Source organism: Tursiops truncatus, chromosome 11 (genome assembly GCF_011762595.2).
Source record: "Tursiops truncatus isolate mTurTru1 chromosome 11, mTurTru1.mat.Y, whole genome shotgun sequence".
NCBI lineage: Eukaryota > Metazoa > Chordata > Mammalia > Artiodactyla > Delphinidae > Tursiops > Tursiops truncatus.
The window spans coordinates 24,256,031-24,270,013 of NC_047044.1; the positions used below are offsets into that span (position 1 = coordinate 24,256,031).

A 13,983-nucleotide genomic window follows, 5' to 3' on the forward strand; every position below is an offset into this window, starting at 1 on the left:
AAGGTGGCCTGGCCCAGTTCAAGTGTTAAGCTTGGAGGTAGACAGATGATACCTGGAGAGATCTGCCCATGGGGAATCTAAAATCTAAGCAATATAGTCCTGTCCCAAATATGGAGAGCCCAGTCACCAACTGTAATAAAACTACTTAGGCTCTGGTGTAGCCACTGCCAGCTTACTGGCTATATAAGCTTGGGCAATTCACCTGTTTAATTCTGGAAACAAGGTTAATAGGCATTGAGTGAAGAATATAGAATAACATTAAATAACTATATTGTAAGAACAATTAGTGACACACACATTCAAAAAAGAGAGCTCATTTTGAATTGAGAGGAAGGCTTTATTGAGGAGGGATTGAGAGGTGTTCAACATTGAGCAGGAGATACTAGCTTACGCAAACAGGCAAGAAAAAGAAAAAAAAATGCATGTAGATAGGAAATGAAGAAGTTAAATTGTTTTTGTTTGCAGGAGACATGATGCTCTATGTAAAAACTTCCAAGATACACACACACCCCTCTAGAATTAATAAATGTGTTTATTAGCAAAATCACAGGATACAAAACTCAATACTCATAAATCAACTGTATTTCTGTATACCAGCAATGAACAATCTGAAAGTGAAATTAAGAAAATACCTGTTCACAATAGAAATAAGCTTAACAAAAATGTACAAAATTTGTACACTGAAAAGTAAAAAAACATTTTGAGAAAAATTACTATCTAAATAAATGAAGAGAGAGTTCATATTTATGAATTGGAGGATTTGACATTGTTAACATGCCAACTGTCCACAAATTGATCTATAGATCCAACACAATGTCTACCAAAATTCTGTTAGTTTTTTGGCAGAAACTGACAAGCAGATTCTAAAGTGTATATGAAAATGCAAAAGACTCAAAGTGAAAACAATATTGAAAGGGAAGAAAATAACTGGAGGGCATGTACTTTCCAATTTCAAAAAACTTACTACAAGCCACACAGTAACCAAGACAATGGATACTCACATAAAGGTAGATTTATGGATCAATGGAATAGAATTGGGAGTCTAGGAATAAATATTTATATTTATGATCAATAAACTTTTTGACAAAGGAGCCAAGGCAATTCAGTAAAGAAAGATAGTTTTTTCAACAAATGGTGCTGAGACAAATGGATATCTATGTGCAAAAATATGAATTTAGAGCCTTACCTCACACTTTACAAAAAAGATTAATTCAAAATGGACCATGGACTTAAACATTAAAGCTATAAAGCTTTTAGAAGAAAACATACGAGAAAATCTTCAACATTTGGGGTTAGGTAAAGAGCTACCAAAACCACAAAACATAAAAGAAAAAGATGATAAATTGGACTTCATTAAAACTAAAAGCTTTTTTGTTTCCAAAGACACGATTAACAGCATGAAAAGACAAGCCACAACTGGGAAAAATATTTGCAAATTATGTATCTGATAAGGGACATATATCTAGAATATATATTTAAAAATTCTTACAACTCAGTGATAAAAAAAGATAACCCGATTTAGGCTATGGGCCAAGGATTTGAAGAGACATTTTCCCAAAGAAGATATACAAATGGCTAATAAACACATGAAAAGATTTCAGTATCATTAACCATCAGGGAAATCAAAATCACAATGAAATATTACTTCATACCCACTAGGATGGCTATAATCAAAAAGATAAATAATAACAATTGTTATCAGGTATGTGGAGAAGTTGGAACCCTCATACACTGCTGGTAGGAATACACAATGGTACAGCCACTTTGGAAAACAATCTAACAGATCATCAACAGTCTAAACAAAGAGTTGACATTTGACCCAGCAATTCCATGCTTAGGTATACACCGAAGGAATTGAAAACATATGTCCACATAAAAAATTTGTATATGAATATTCAAAGCAGCATTGATCATAATAGCCAAAAAGTGGAAACAATTCGTATGTCCATCACCTGTTGAATGGATCAAGAAAATGTGGTATGGGCTCCCCTGATGGCGCAGTGGTTAAAAATCTGCCTGCCAATGCAGAGGACACAGGTTCAATCCCTGGTCCGGGAAGATCCCACATGCCACAGAACAACTAAGCCCGTGTGCCACAACTACTAAGCCTGCACTCTAGTGCCACGAGCCACAACTACTGAAGCCACTGCAATGAGAAGACTGCGCACCACAAGGAGGAGTGGCCCCCGCTCGCCGCAACTAGAGAAAGCCCGCACGCAGCAACAAAGACCTGCCAGTGCAGCCAAAAATAAATAAATAAATAAATAAATTTAAAAAAAAAGATACACAGAAAATAATGATCATATTGTATAGAATTATACTATTCTTTTCACTCAAATCTTATTTGTTCAATCTCTTAATTAATTATAAACACCTCCCTAGAGAAGGCCCCAAAGGTGATATACTTCTATCCTAAAATCTTATTAATTTGCATTGCAAACTGCTATGGAAACAAATATTTTTGTTTTCTCTTATTGGACATAAAGATGTTTATCACACCACAAAAGTAAGTTTTCTATGTAATCATTTTGATGAAAAAAGAAAAATAGCTGCTATCCACCTAAGGCAGCAACCGTATGAGTAGTTCAGCTGACTGAAAGCTTATTTGCCTAAAGGTTTTAAGTCATGTTTATGCTGCCTCAAAAATTAGAGATTTGACGTCAAAATTTTCTGGAAAGATTTTTTGGTGGGTCAGAGGATTATTTAATAAGAATGAAATATATAATGCCTACTGAAACTTAAAGAATAGAAAACTAGACATTTTTTATTAAAAAATGAAAACAAAGTTACTGGGTTCATCCACCTCCAAACCACCCAACCTCCTGCCCAGAGTATCTCACTCTGTCTGGATCCTTGGTACTCAAGTGTGGCCCACAGACCAGCAGCACAGGCATTACCCAGGAGCTCCTTAGACAGGCCAAATCTCAGACCTCATCAGGATCACAGGATCCCTGGAGATGTTTCTGCCCCTTATTTGGAAGTGCTGCTTGAGGGAGTACATGCCTCTGCCACTCTTTGCACGCTCCCTCCCAATCCATCAAATCCCACTTTCCAGCTCTTTCCACCACAGTCATTCACAATCCCACCAACCAGAGTTATTTCCTAATCCTAAATTTCACACCTAAAGCACCCCCCAGCCTTCCTTCACTTCTCTTCCTCCCACCTTTCTTCCTCTTGCTTTCTTCCTTTCCACGTTTATTATCTGTCTCCCTCCACTGAAGAGTAAGTGCATGGAAGCAAGCACTGAGTTTGTCTTGAACCTTGCTTTATCACCTTCCAGAGTACGGCCTGGGTCATAGTACGTGCTCAGTAGGTATGGGATGAATGAATGAATGACTCTTTTCAAAAGGTGATCTGTTTGCAAGCCACATCAGTGGTGAAAACCATACATGTCCATCTGCTTAACCAATATGTCATTTCCTGCAATCTCCTGATCAATACTAATGACTTAGAGTATTTATATACATCTACATTTCATGGATAACATTTTAACAGGCAAAAATGTCCACGTGAAATCTGTTTCCAGAGTCTTACGGAAAAATATCGAAGGAGGTATCTAAATATGAGTGTGAGCATTAAGTAATGAATTAATTTCTTCAAGTCACAAAGAAAAACCGTTTCTTTATTTCCATAGCACAGTGCTAGCAAAGTAAGCAAGTTCAAAGGCAACATACTTTAAATTTCTAATAAAATTGTTTGTTACCTTAATAAGTGTTGATGGTGATGCTGAAAGTTTGCTCTTTGGCTTCCTCATGTGCAAAAATAATAGGGCTATTTCGAGGTAGGAGTCCCTTATCAACCTAAAATGATACAGCATTGTATTTATTAGATAGCTGACCATTCATAATCATTTTGCATCTTGTGTCAACAATTTCTGAGAGAATAAAAGGCAAAAATAGGCAAAACCAGCATCTGTTCCAAACTCATCCTCTTTTCAGAGCACTTGTGGCTTAGACACGGGCATCCTCCTTCCTACTGAAATTGAAAGCTCTTGAAGAGAGCTGAGCATTCTACCTTGCCCTGTGCTGGCAATACTCCATGCTATGACCACAATGCAGCTGAGCATCAAGACCATTCTGGAATATTCCAGCACACAAGGCACTAAAGAAGTGACAGTCAAGACTGGAGGAACCTGCCTGGAAAACCAGACCTCTCTCTCTACTCGCCTACGCTAATTATAATAAGTTCTAAAGAGACATATGGAGTTATGCTGAAAGCCGTGATTCGGTATGGGTTAGGTCTGTGTATTCACTATCAAACCTGTCAGGTGGGACCATTTAAATCAGTGCAGTTGTAATAATGCTGGCTTATTCTCCATCTTAAGGTGACTTTTATACAGAATTGAGCTGGCCAGCCTTGGTACTGCTGAACCAGAGTGAATATTCACATAAATCCCTTCTAGATACAATTTCACATCTAGTGGAGGCTCCTGTAACCTGGGACTGACAGGATATCAATCTGAGTACAGACTAGAAGCGATTTACAGTCCAGTACATCACGATGCTAACCGCCATCATCAACCATCACTGTAAACGAGGCCTTGGAGCAGAGCCAAGAGCATCAAGCTTGAAAAGTGAACCTGTTGCACAATGGACCCCAGTGAACTAGCCCTGCCGTGGGAAAAGGGTGCCCCAGTCGCCCCAGCCTTAAATAGTCAATGTACTACCAGAACACGAGTCTCAAACCCAAACGCACATTGTCATGATAATGGAAAGGTCTTTTTTTTTTTTTTACCCTGAGTTTTGATCATGTCTCAAGCTTAGCTGTATAGCTTCAAATAGACTCTCAAGTTGCAAAGTTGGAGATTTCTCTTCCACCAATATTTGACATTCTATTTTGCCTGAAAGAAGAAAAGGATATACAAAGATGGTTTTTCCTTTTTCTATCATTTAGAACTTCAGAACAAATATTTTATGCAGGAAATTCGGAAAACTGAATGTGCTGTCCCTTTTGTCTGTCCGTCTCCTGTTTCTTGCTAGAAGGTAAGCCAATGGGGAAAGAGCTGTTGCTTCCTTCCCCAGGAAGGGTCCCCCTGCCTCCTTTCACTTTCCAGACACAACTGTTCTTATCATCTTACTTTCCTCTCCATTTCCTTACTTTGTGCTCCCACTTCCTCCTGTAGCACATTCCCTTTATCTAAATCCATTTTCTTCTTTCTTCTATCATTGCAGGTATCGTAGAAAACATCTTTGCTAAAAACAAACCCTAGAAAGTCAGCAAACGCTTGAAAACCAGCACGGATGATGCAAACACTCTCGTTTGCACACAGCTCCCACCCCTCATGGCGAGCCACAGCCTTCAAATGCAGGAGCTGGAATGGTACTTCTGTAGCAAGAAGGGCAGGAAAGGCAAATCTTACAATCACTATAAAAAGGATTCACAGTTTCCATGCAGCATATGCACAGGGCACAGAGCCACCTGGTGTTAAGTTCACGTCTGGACTTACAGATAGTTATTTACCCAGACTACACCTCATCTGCCAATTGGGATTGGTCATGCCTACCTTGTAGTGCTGTTGTAAGAACTGGCAATATGAGATGTAAAACACCAACTACAGTGCTTAGTATCTAGTAGATGCTCAGTAAGTGATACCAATTGTCATCATCATTTTTCTCATGGCTAAAATAAAATTATATGAATGTATTATGCAAATGTGTGTTGTATATAAGTTATATAGATTGTTATAGCTAGTTAATTTAAATGGGTATGTATCTTTTATAGAAATTAGCTAAAATGCTTAGCTAAGTAATGAAATAAAAAAATATCTTCCAAGCATTCTTTAAGAAACATTATTCATAGCTAAATGGCTGATGCTGAGATTTTTGAGTCAAACATGAAACTTTGTGTAAGGAAGGTCAATTGTAATTATAAAAGAAACGAAAATGGAGTACTTTTTTCCTTTCTAGATATAAACTTAAAATACGCAGTGTTCTCTTTATCCAAAACTGAGTTTGGCAGAGATACCAAGGTGTTTGTCATCACCAAGCCCTTTGTAAAATCAGTATTTTGTATAATCAGTGACCAGAGTTTTAAGAAGCCTTTTGTTCATGGGAAAAAAATAATCCTCAAACTTTATCATAGTTCTGACCCTAAATACATCTTACCTTTCTGAAAAAAGATTTCAGCTTCCACCTCTTGTTCTTCTGTTCCTGATGTCTTGGCGAGCTTCAAAGCTATTTCAAAAAGATGAAGGGCAGGTAACCACTTTGAGGGATCCTTCTTTTTACTGGTATAATATACTTGCTTGGCCACTGTATCTCCTAAAAGAAAGACAGTTGTATGAAGAGGGAACAATAGATATACAGTATTCATAACAAACCTCCCAGGTACCAGACTTCTCTCACAGTAGGTACAATTGAAGAACTCTGGGAGGGAGTTCCCTGGTGACCTAGTGGTTAGGATTCTGGGCTTTCACTGCAATGGCCAGGGTTCAGTCCCGGTCAGGGAACTGAGATCCCACAAGCCCTGAGGCATGGTCAAAAAAAAAAAAAAAGAAGAACTCTGGGGGTCTTTAGTTCTTAGCATTGAAGAAATGCTTTAAAGAAACACAATACCCAAATGTATCAATGAACTATAAACAATAGACCTTTGAAACTTTGTCTTTGATAAATTTCAACATTTTCTCATTTTTAAAATGAAGGATAGTATACCTGAAACTAACACAACATTGTAAATCAACTATACTCCAATAAAAATTTTTTAAAGATAAATAAAAATAAAATGAAGCCTCTTTCAGTTCTAAAATTTCAAGCCTCTCAAGCCTCTTTCAGTTCTAAAGTTTCATAGTGCTCTACATAACAACTTTTGTGTTCCTAAGATGAGGTTGTTAGTAGGGAAACAACTGGAAGTTTTATGTAGTTTTATGTTGTTACCAATAAAATTTGCATATATTAATAGGCAGTAATTTCTATTCAGCTCTATAGCGGTTGCTCGCATTGCATATTTTGTCATCCCAACTAGTTGGCAAACCCATTATGGACAAAGGCCACATGTTATACTTCTTATGCGGTCCCATCACTACTTAACATAATGAAGGATTGTTGCATTGTTGAAGAGGCATTAGATTTAATTTCTAATCACCTCAAAGACAAGACAGACATTTATTTGACAAATATTTTCTGAGTGCTTAGGCACCGGATAAAAAAACAAGAAAATTGAAAAATAAGAGCTAAGTTTCACTAAGTACTTCCTACATGCCAGGTACCATCCCAAGTACTTAAGCATTATCTCATGCAGTCCTCCCAACTCTGAGTAGATACCATTATTATGCTCATGTTACAGAGGAAAAAGCAGTGGCACGGTGACGTTTAAGTAACTTGCCCAAAGTCACGTGACTAGTAAGTAGCAGGGCTGTGATCTGAACCTAGGCAGTCCAGCTCCAGGGCCCATACCCTAAACCATGACACTGCAGTAACCCCTTAAGAGAGAGACCGTGGAGCTTAGTGTCCAACAGGGAATGAGAACGGCCAGACAGGTAATCAAAACACGGTGTGGTTGACTGTGTGGCAGTGAAAGCACAGGACACCGTGGTAGCAGGTTACAGGAGCCCTGGCCAGACCCGGGAAAGGTCAGGGATGCCTACCCAGAAAATACAGCTGTCAAGGCCAGCAGGTGATGATCACTTTATCTTTTGGTAAGTTTAATAAAGAAGAAAAACGTTGAGATAAAGAGTAAAAGGCAACTAGGGGGGAAATTGCATTAATAGAATAGTTTAACAGGCACAGTAGAGCAGTATGAACAGAAAGGCAGTGTAGGATTGCAGAAGGATACAGCTGCTGAGTTGTAGCTGAAATGCTGGGTACAAGCCAGTCATTCGTGCTACCGTGTCATCTGAGGCTTTGAACAAGTCCCTACGTGCCTCTGAGCCTTGAGGCAGCAGAACTAGAAAATATCTGAGGTCCCTTCAAGTCCTGAAAATTTTAAATCCAAGATGCCATGCCCTATAACGAGTTTTCAGGAAACCTAGGACGTTTTGTAAATATTTAGTTCAGGAATGTGCTATATGAGTGGGAAGACAGTAGAAAAAGTATCTTTCTCTCCCCCATCACCGGCCCTTTATCCAGGGAGAAGTTACAGAGACCTTCCTCTGGACAAGGCAGGATGGTAGCACTTTACTGAGAAAATGGAGATGAAGAAATTGAAGCCTTGCTTCCCCGGAGCTTCCTAGGAGAGTAAGGAGGCCAGGCATGGAACAGTGAGAATAGCTGACACCTACAAAGCTCTTAGAACAAACTAGCTGACCTTCTAAACATGTTACATATTCCACTCAATTCACCCCAGGGAGACTGGTACCTTTCTTATTTACATTTTACTAGAAAGGAAACTGACACACAGAGAAGTTAAATGATTTCCTCAAGGGAACTGGACCAGAATTCTTTCTCCAGAGTCCATGCTCTTAAACCCCAACAATTACCAACTGCAATTAGATCTTAGGCCAGAAGGATATGCTAATACCATTTGTCCCATACAGTCTCACATCTCAATACATCTCCCATTCTTTTTTTTTTTTTTTAATTCTCTTTTCTGGGGTCATGTTTCATTTTTTAAATTAATTAATTAATTTATTTATTTTTGGCTGTGTTGGGTCTTCGTTGATGTGTGCCGGCTTTCTCTAGTTGCGGCGAGCGGGGGCTACCCTTCGTTGTGGTGTATGGGCTTCTCATCACGGTGGCTTCTCTTGTTGCGGAGCACGGGCTCTAGACATTCAGGCCTCAGTACTTGTGGCTCGCGGGCTCTAGAGCGCAGGCTCAGTAGTTGTGGCGCACCAGCTTAGTTGTTCTGCGGCATGTGGGATCTTCCTAGACCAGGGCTCGAACCCGTGTCCCCTGCATTGGCAGGCGGATTCTTAACCACTGTGCCACCAGGGAAGCCCATCTCCCATTCTTATATGTCTTGCTTACTGTTTCAAATTATACTACAGCTGTTTATTAATACAAGACAAAAATATCAAGTCTTTTCATGTCATTGAGGCACTTATATACATGTACAATATGTACTATATATGGACTACATGCAAGACAGTGCTATATAATATAGTACTAATGTATAATAATAGTACTTGAATGATCTTCTAGATTTTTGTTAAAATTAGAAAAAGAATTGTTACAGAAATTATTGACTTTTCTCTCTCTCCTAACTAGATAATAGGCTCTTCGAAGGCAAAGATGATGACTCCCTGTTATATTCCCACTCCCCAGCACTATTCTTGAACCTTTCTTCACTCCTATTATACAATCAGTAATCTACTTTCTCAGCTAATAAGGAAGCTCTAGGTTCAGTCATTAATGGAAAAAAATAATCTTAAATAACCATGATGCTTATTTTTTGTTTGGTTTTTAAAAATAATCTCGAAATGTCTTTTTCTGTAAGAGGCTTTCACGAAGAAAAAGAATTTTTTTAAGTGGCTCTATTCTTGCAATGAAATCTATACTATCACTCTAAAGGAAGACTGTCAAGAAAGCATCAAATCAGATGATTTTATGCTTCATAATATTGAAGTGCTCCTTTTTGCAATAAACATCAACTCTGTGAAAAAGAAGTTGTGAAACTGACGTTGTTTTGACAGAAAAGTTGCTTTCGGTTTTTATTCTTTAAGTTGGTATTTAATATAATATAACAGAAAGCAAGCTGTTCTGCTTCAAGTGAGTCTAAAACACAGCAACAGTATTGCCACTGAGTGGTGACACATCTTCAAGATTAGTAAGGCAGGAAAGCAGAGGATACGTTTAACACAATCTGTACAAGTTAACACAATCTGTACTTTAAGTTCTTGTAGAAATCAAATATACTGGTAATATAACAAATTGTGGACCAAAGATACTGAAAAATAGCTCTCATGGGATCAGCGAGCTGGAAGGAATTCCAGAGGTCAGCTATGCCAGCCTAATTTCATAATGAGGAAACTCAACAATATAGGGGTGAACTGCTTTACTTATAGTAATAAGGTTCGTATCTGATGATGGTGATGATGATGATGATGAAAAATCATATCATAATAATGATCAATACTAATCATGAGGGGGAGGAGCAGAAGGGGAACAAGGGAAAAAATTGTGGGCAGGTGATGGTTTGAGCACACTTCTGTTGCCCTCCCTTCCCCACTCTAGTCCAAACACCTGCCTCTCCTGAGCTGAGCAGCTGCTGGTACAGGAGGCAAATGGGTCCCAGGAGGTGAGGGGTAATGTTTCAAAATGTGGGTTTTGTTATTATTCAAGTATGACAAGGTCAACAGGTCAGGAGATGACCGCCATCGAAAAGATAGTATTTTTGCTCACAGTTCTGAAGAGGAGGGAGGGCACACCATGCCACACAGGGAAGCACCAGGGTCAGTCAGGAGGTAGAAGGAGAATGGAGAAAACGTGGGCATGAGCCTTTATTGTGTTTTTTGTGGGAAGGAGTGGGTGGGTAGGGTAAGCAGACTAAGGTTTAGGATTGGCTAGTTTGTATAATTTCAGTGGGCTCTGCTAGTAGTCTATACCTGTCCCTGGGGTGACTGGGGCAGAAAAATAGTGGCCCTGAGGGTAAGAGCCCAGCAAAGAACAATAAAAGAGCTCAATAAAAGCTCAGGGTGTAAGCTCTGGAATGGCGAGTTTGCATATGAAAGACATCCTCACAGGAGTGTGGTTTGCTAACCTCTAGGAATTGGCTAACTCTGGGAGGGAAAGTCCCTCCCTGGTCAGCAAGACTCCTGATGTCAAAGCATCAGAAATACATTTTTTCTAAAAAGGCATGATGAATATAGGTTAGAACAGAGAGAGAGCTGTTACAAGATTTTCTGTCCTCTGTGATAGACAAGAGTCTTGGAGCTAGAGGTAGGCAGCTTTGGGTCAAAGATAAGAGACAGTGTCCTAGAGAGAGCTTGAAGCAATGTCTGTGAGCTCCTGAGAAGGGCAGCAACACTGGCAGGCTCCTCCTCCTTGGTTTCCAAGGAGCTGTAAGCCTCTGGCTTACTGGTCTACCTGCTCCAATCAGATCCCCTCTTGGCTGGCTCCCGTCTATCCTCCACTCTGTTCTTCAGCCAGCAGCCAGGGTAATCTTTGGAAACATAAACTGTCCCCTGCTCACCCTCTCCCATTAGGCTGTCCCTAGCCCACTCTGCTCTGTCTATACTGGTCTCCTGGCAGTTCTGGAACATGTCAAGTTTGTCCTGACCTCAGAGCCTACAACTCACTGCTCTCTCTGCCTCTACTGTGCATGACTTCACTAAGCATATGCTTAACATTTACAGTCCAGGGTTAAATACTACTTCCCCAGAGAGGCCTTCCCCAAGTATTCTACTTAAACAGGCATCCCTCCCTTTGCTGTTCTTTTTTTTTTTTTTTTTGCGGTACATGGGCCTCTCACTGTTGTGGCCTCTCCTGTTGCAGCCTCTCCTGTTGCAGAGCACAGGCTCCAGACGCGCAGGCTCAGTGGCCATGGCTCACGGTCCCAGCCGCTCCGCGGCATGTGGGATCTTCCCGGATCAGGGCACGAACCCGTGCCCCCTGCATCGGCAGGCGGACTCTCAACCACTGCGCCACCAGGAAAGCCCACCACATCTGTTTTAATCTCCAATAGCTTCCCAGGACCTCACAGGGAGGCTGGCACATGGTAAGTGATCAAAAGCTATTTGTTAAATAAATGGAACCTGGCTATTCATAAATACTGCCCCAGATAAATGCACTCACATGATAGCCTCGCTGAAAATGACTTAAACTTTTTCATCAGTGACTTGAATGTAATATATGTTTAAGTGTTCTTACCAATTCTCATTTTTGTTTTGGCCAATAACATGACATGAGGAAGATAGATATTTTTCAAAGGCAGTAATGGACTTGCATAGTCAGTGTTTGATGTAGGAAATTCAATTGTTTCTCCAAAAGTTCGCATCTGTAAAAGAAGCACTGTAATGAGTAATTAGCTAATGTGGTATGCTGTAAGAAAAGACAGAAAAGTAAGTTTCTAAGTCTTGTGGACACAAAAGCACTCTCACCTGTTCAATAAGAATGTTGTGAGACTGAGTCAACAAATATAATTTTTCTGTTTTCGAAGAGGGAGTTTCCTCGAATTTCTCGGCTTTTGTTAAGTCAGCCAGTAAAAGCATGCTTCTCACCAGTGTTAAATGAGATCGAGGAGAAATAAACTCACGTCCTTCAAGCAACTGTATTACATCCTATTAAAATAAAATTATTCCGTTTGATAGTACCATTCACAATTCACTGAAACAGGGGCCAGATGTATTGACTGTTACGCATTCAGTACCTAATGGAAATTTAAATTCTCTCCTTTTATTCTAACCGGAATCCTCTGGTAAATATCAATGTGAATTAGGTTTCCTTCCTACCTGAAGGTTTTTTATGATGTCTGCTTTTAAGTGCTTTTCTTGTAGGCCAATGATTACAGCTTGCATCAAGAATTCAGCCTGTAGCTCCCTGTCGCCTGCACTTTTTGCTTCCACACACACTTCACTGATGAGGCTCACACAATCTGTTATATCGTTTTCTAAAATAAACAAATGCAGGTACTTAAAATGCACTGAGAAAGTAAGAAATTATATGTGCAGGTTATTCTCGGTGTTTATCACAGGAATATTGTATAATACAGAAGAAGAGGAAGATGTAGAGACAGAAAACAAATAAGACTGCACGAAACATTGAAAATAAATGTGCTGTAATTTACGAGAAGTACTTTAGGGTATTCAAACGCTGCAAAAGTAATAATGATATTCCATGAAATAATTTAATTTGGGAGATGGGTAGAGATGGGTGAACAGATAGGTTTACATATAGATAACTATTAATCACTGCAAGAACTCATATTTATGTGCCAGGCTATAACCTAAGAACTTTAGAAATTTAACCCATTTAATTCTGGAAATAATCCTATGAAGTAGGTACCACATTTCCATCTTCCAGAGGAGGAAACTAAGGCCTAGGGGGTTAAGAGATTTGGCCAAGATTACACAGCAAGGAAGTGGTGGATAGAGTATTTGAACTCAAGGAGGGGGGGCTCCAGAATCTGCACTCTGGACCCCTGAACTACGCTGCCTTCCTAGAGCACAGGAAGGCGTGTGCATTAGCATTCTGAAATCTCCTTGCCTGCTTTGCATACAGTAATATATATGCCATTTGCAGTGATACAAGGGACTGCTGAAAATGATTATTCTCATTTAATAACTTGAATTTTTTATTCTGGAAACAGATAAAGCTAAGAAGTTATAAAATGTTAATGGTATAATAAAATACATCCCAAGAAAACCTCTGTTACCTAAATAAAATTAAATTTTATGAAAACTTTGACTAAGGAGATGGAAATAGGATATTTGTACCTTTCACGATTCCAATGCCACGAATCTGGGCAACAAACGCAGTCACCAATGCTAAGCGGCACCTCAACCACAGATGAATGTTGAAATATTCTCGAGAATTTAGGGAAATGGGATCTAAAAACTCATTATCATCTGTACTTTCAGTGGCCTAAACAATATTAAAATGATGGTTATCTTTCCATTTTAAAATGTCCAAGTTCTAGACTAATGCTAAATGTAACATAAGTTAAGGGAAGCAGCGATATCATTTAACAGTATTAAATTTTAATTTTAGAAATTATTCTTGAACATTCTATAAAACATAAAAAATACACAAGAAACAAAAATCACCCATAATCCCATGCTCCTCTATTAACACTGATCCTCATATGAGTGCTTTGCAGCATTTCTTTCTCTCTGTATACTCACTGTTGAAAACTAGCTTTGCAGTCTGAATTATTCATTGCAAATTGTATTATTATCAGCAGTTTCCATACCTTCAAAAATTTTGTGACCATCATTTTAAAGGCTGAAAAATAATCAGTAACACTGGCTAATGTTTACTGAGTGCTTATTACGGGCCAGGCACTGTGATACATGCTTTATACACATTAGTTCACTTAATCCTCCTGACAAGCCCAAGAGGGGCTATTATTATCTCTATTTTTCAGATGAGAGAAGCGAAGCCTAGGAAGGCT

At 39.2% G+C, this 13,983-nt stretch overlaps 1 protein-coding gene across 2 annotated transcripts in view; it reads right to left on the reverse strand.

Moving 5' to 3' along the window:
- Positions 1-13,983, reverse strand: part of CFAP54 (cilia and flagella associated protein 54) — a 301,722-nt gene that overhangs the window by 76,236 nt on the left and 211,503 nt on the right. For both annotated transcript variants that reach the window (XM_073788328.1, XM_019952057.3), the window contains 7 exons: positions 13,307-13,454; positions 12,323-12,480; positions 11,972-12,151; positions 11,742-11,868; positions 6,105-6,260; positions 4,735-4,840; positions 3,704-3,800 (listed from right to left, as the gene is read on the reverse strand). In XM_073788328.1, the coding sequence (XP_073644429.1) occupies positions 3,704-3,800; positions 4,735-4,840; positions 6,105-6,260; positions 11,742-11,868; positions 11,972-12,151; positions 12,323-12,480; positions 13,307-13,454 (972 nt within the window). The remainder of the gene's footprint in view (positions 1-3,703; positions 3,801-4,734; positions 4,841-6,104; positions 6,261-11,741; positions 11,869-11,971; positions 12,152-12,322; positions 12,481-13,306; positions 13,455-13,983) is intronic.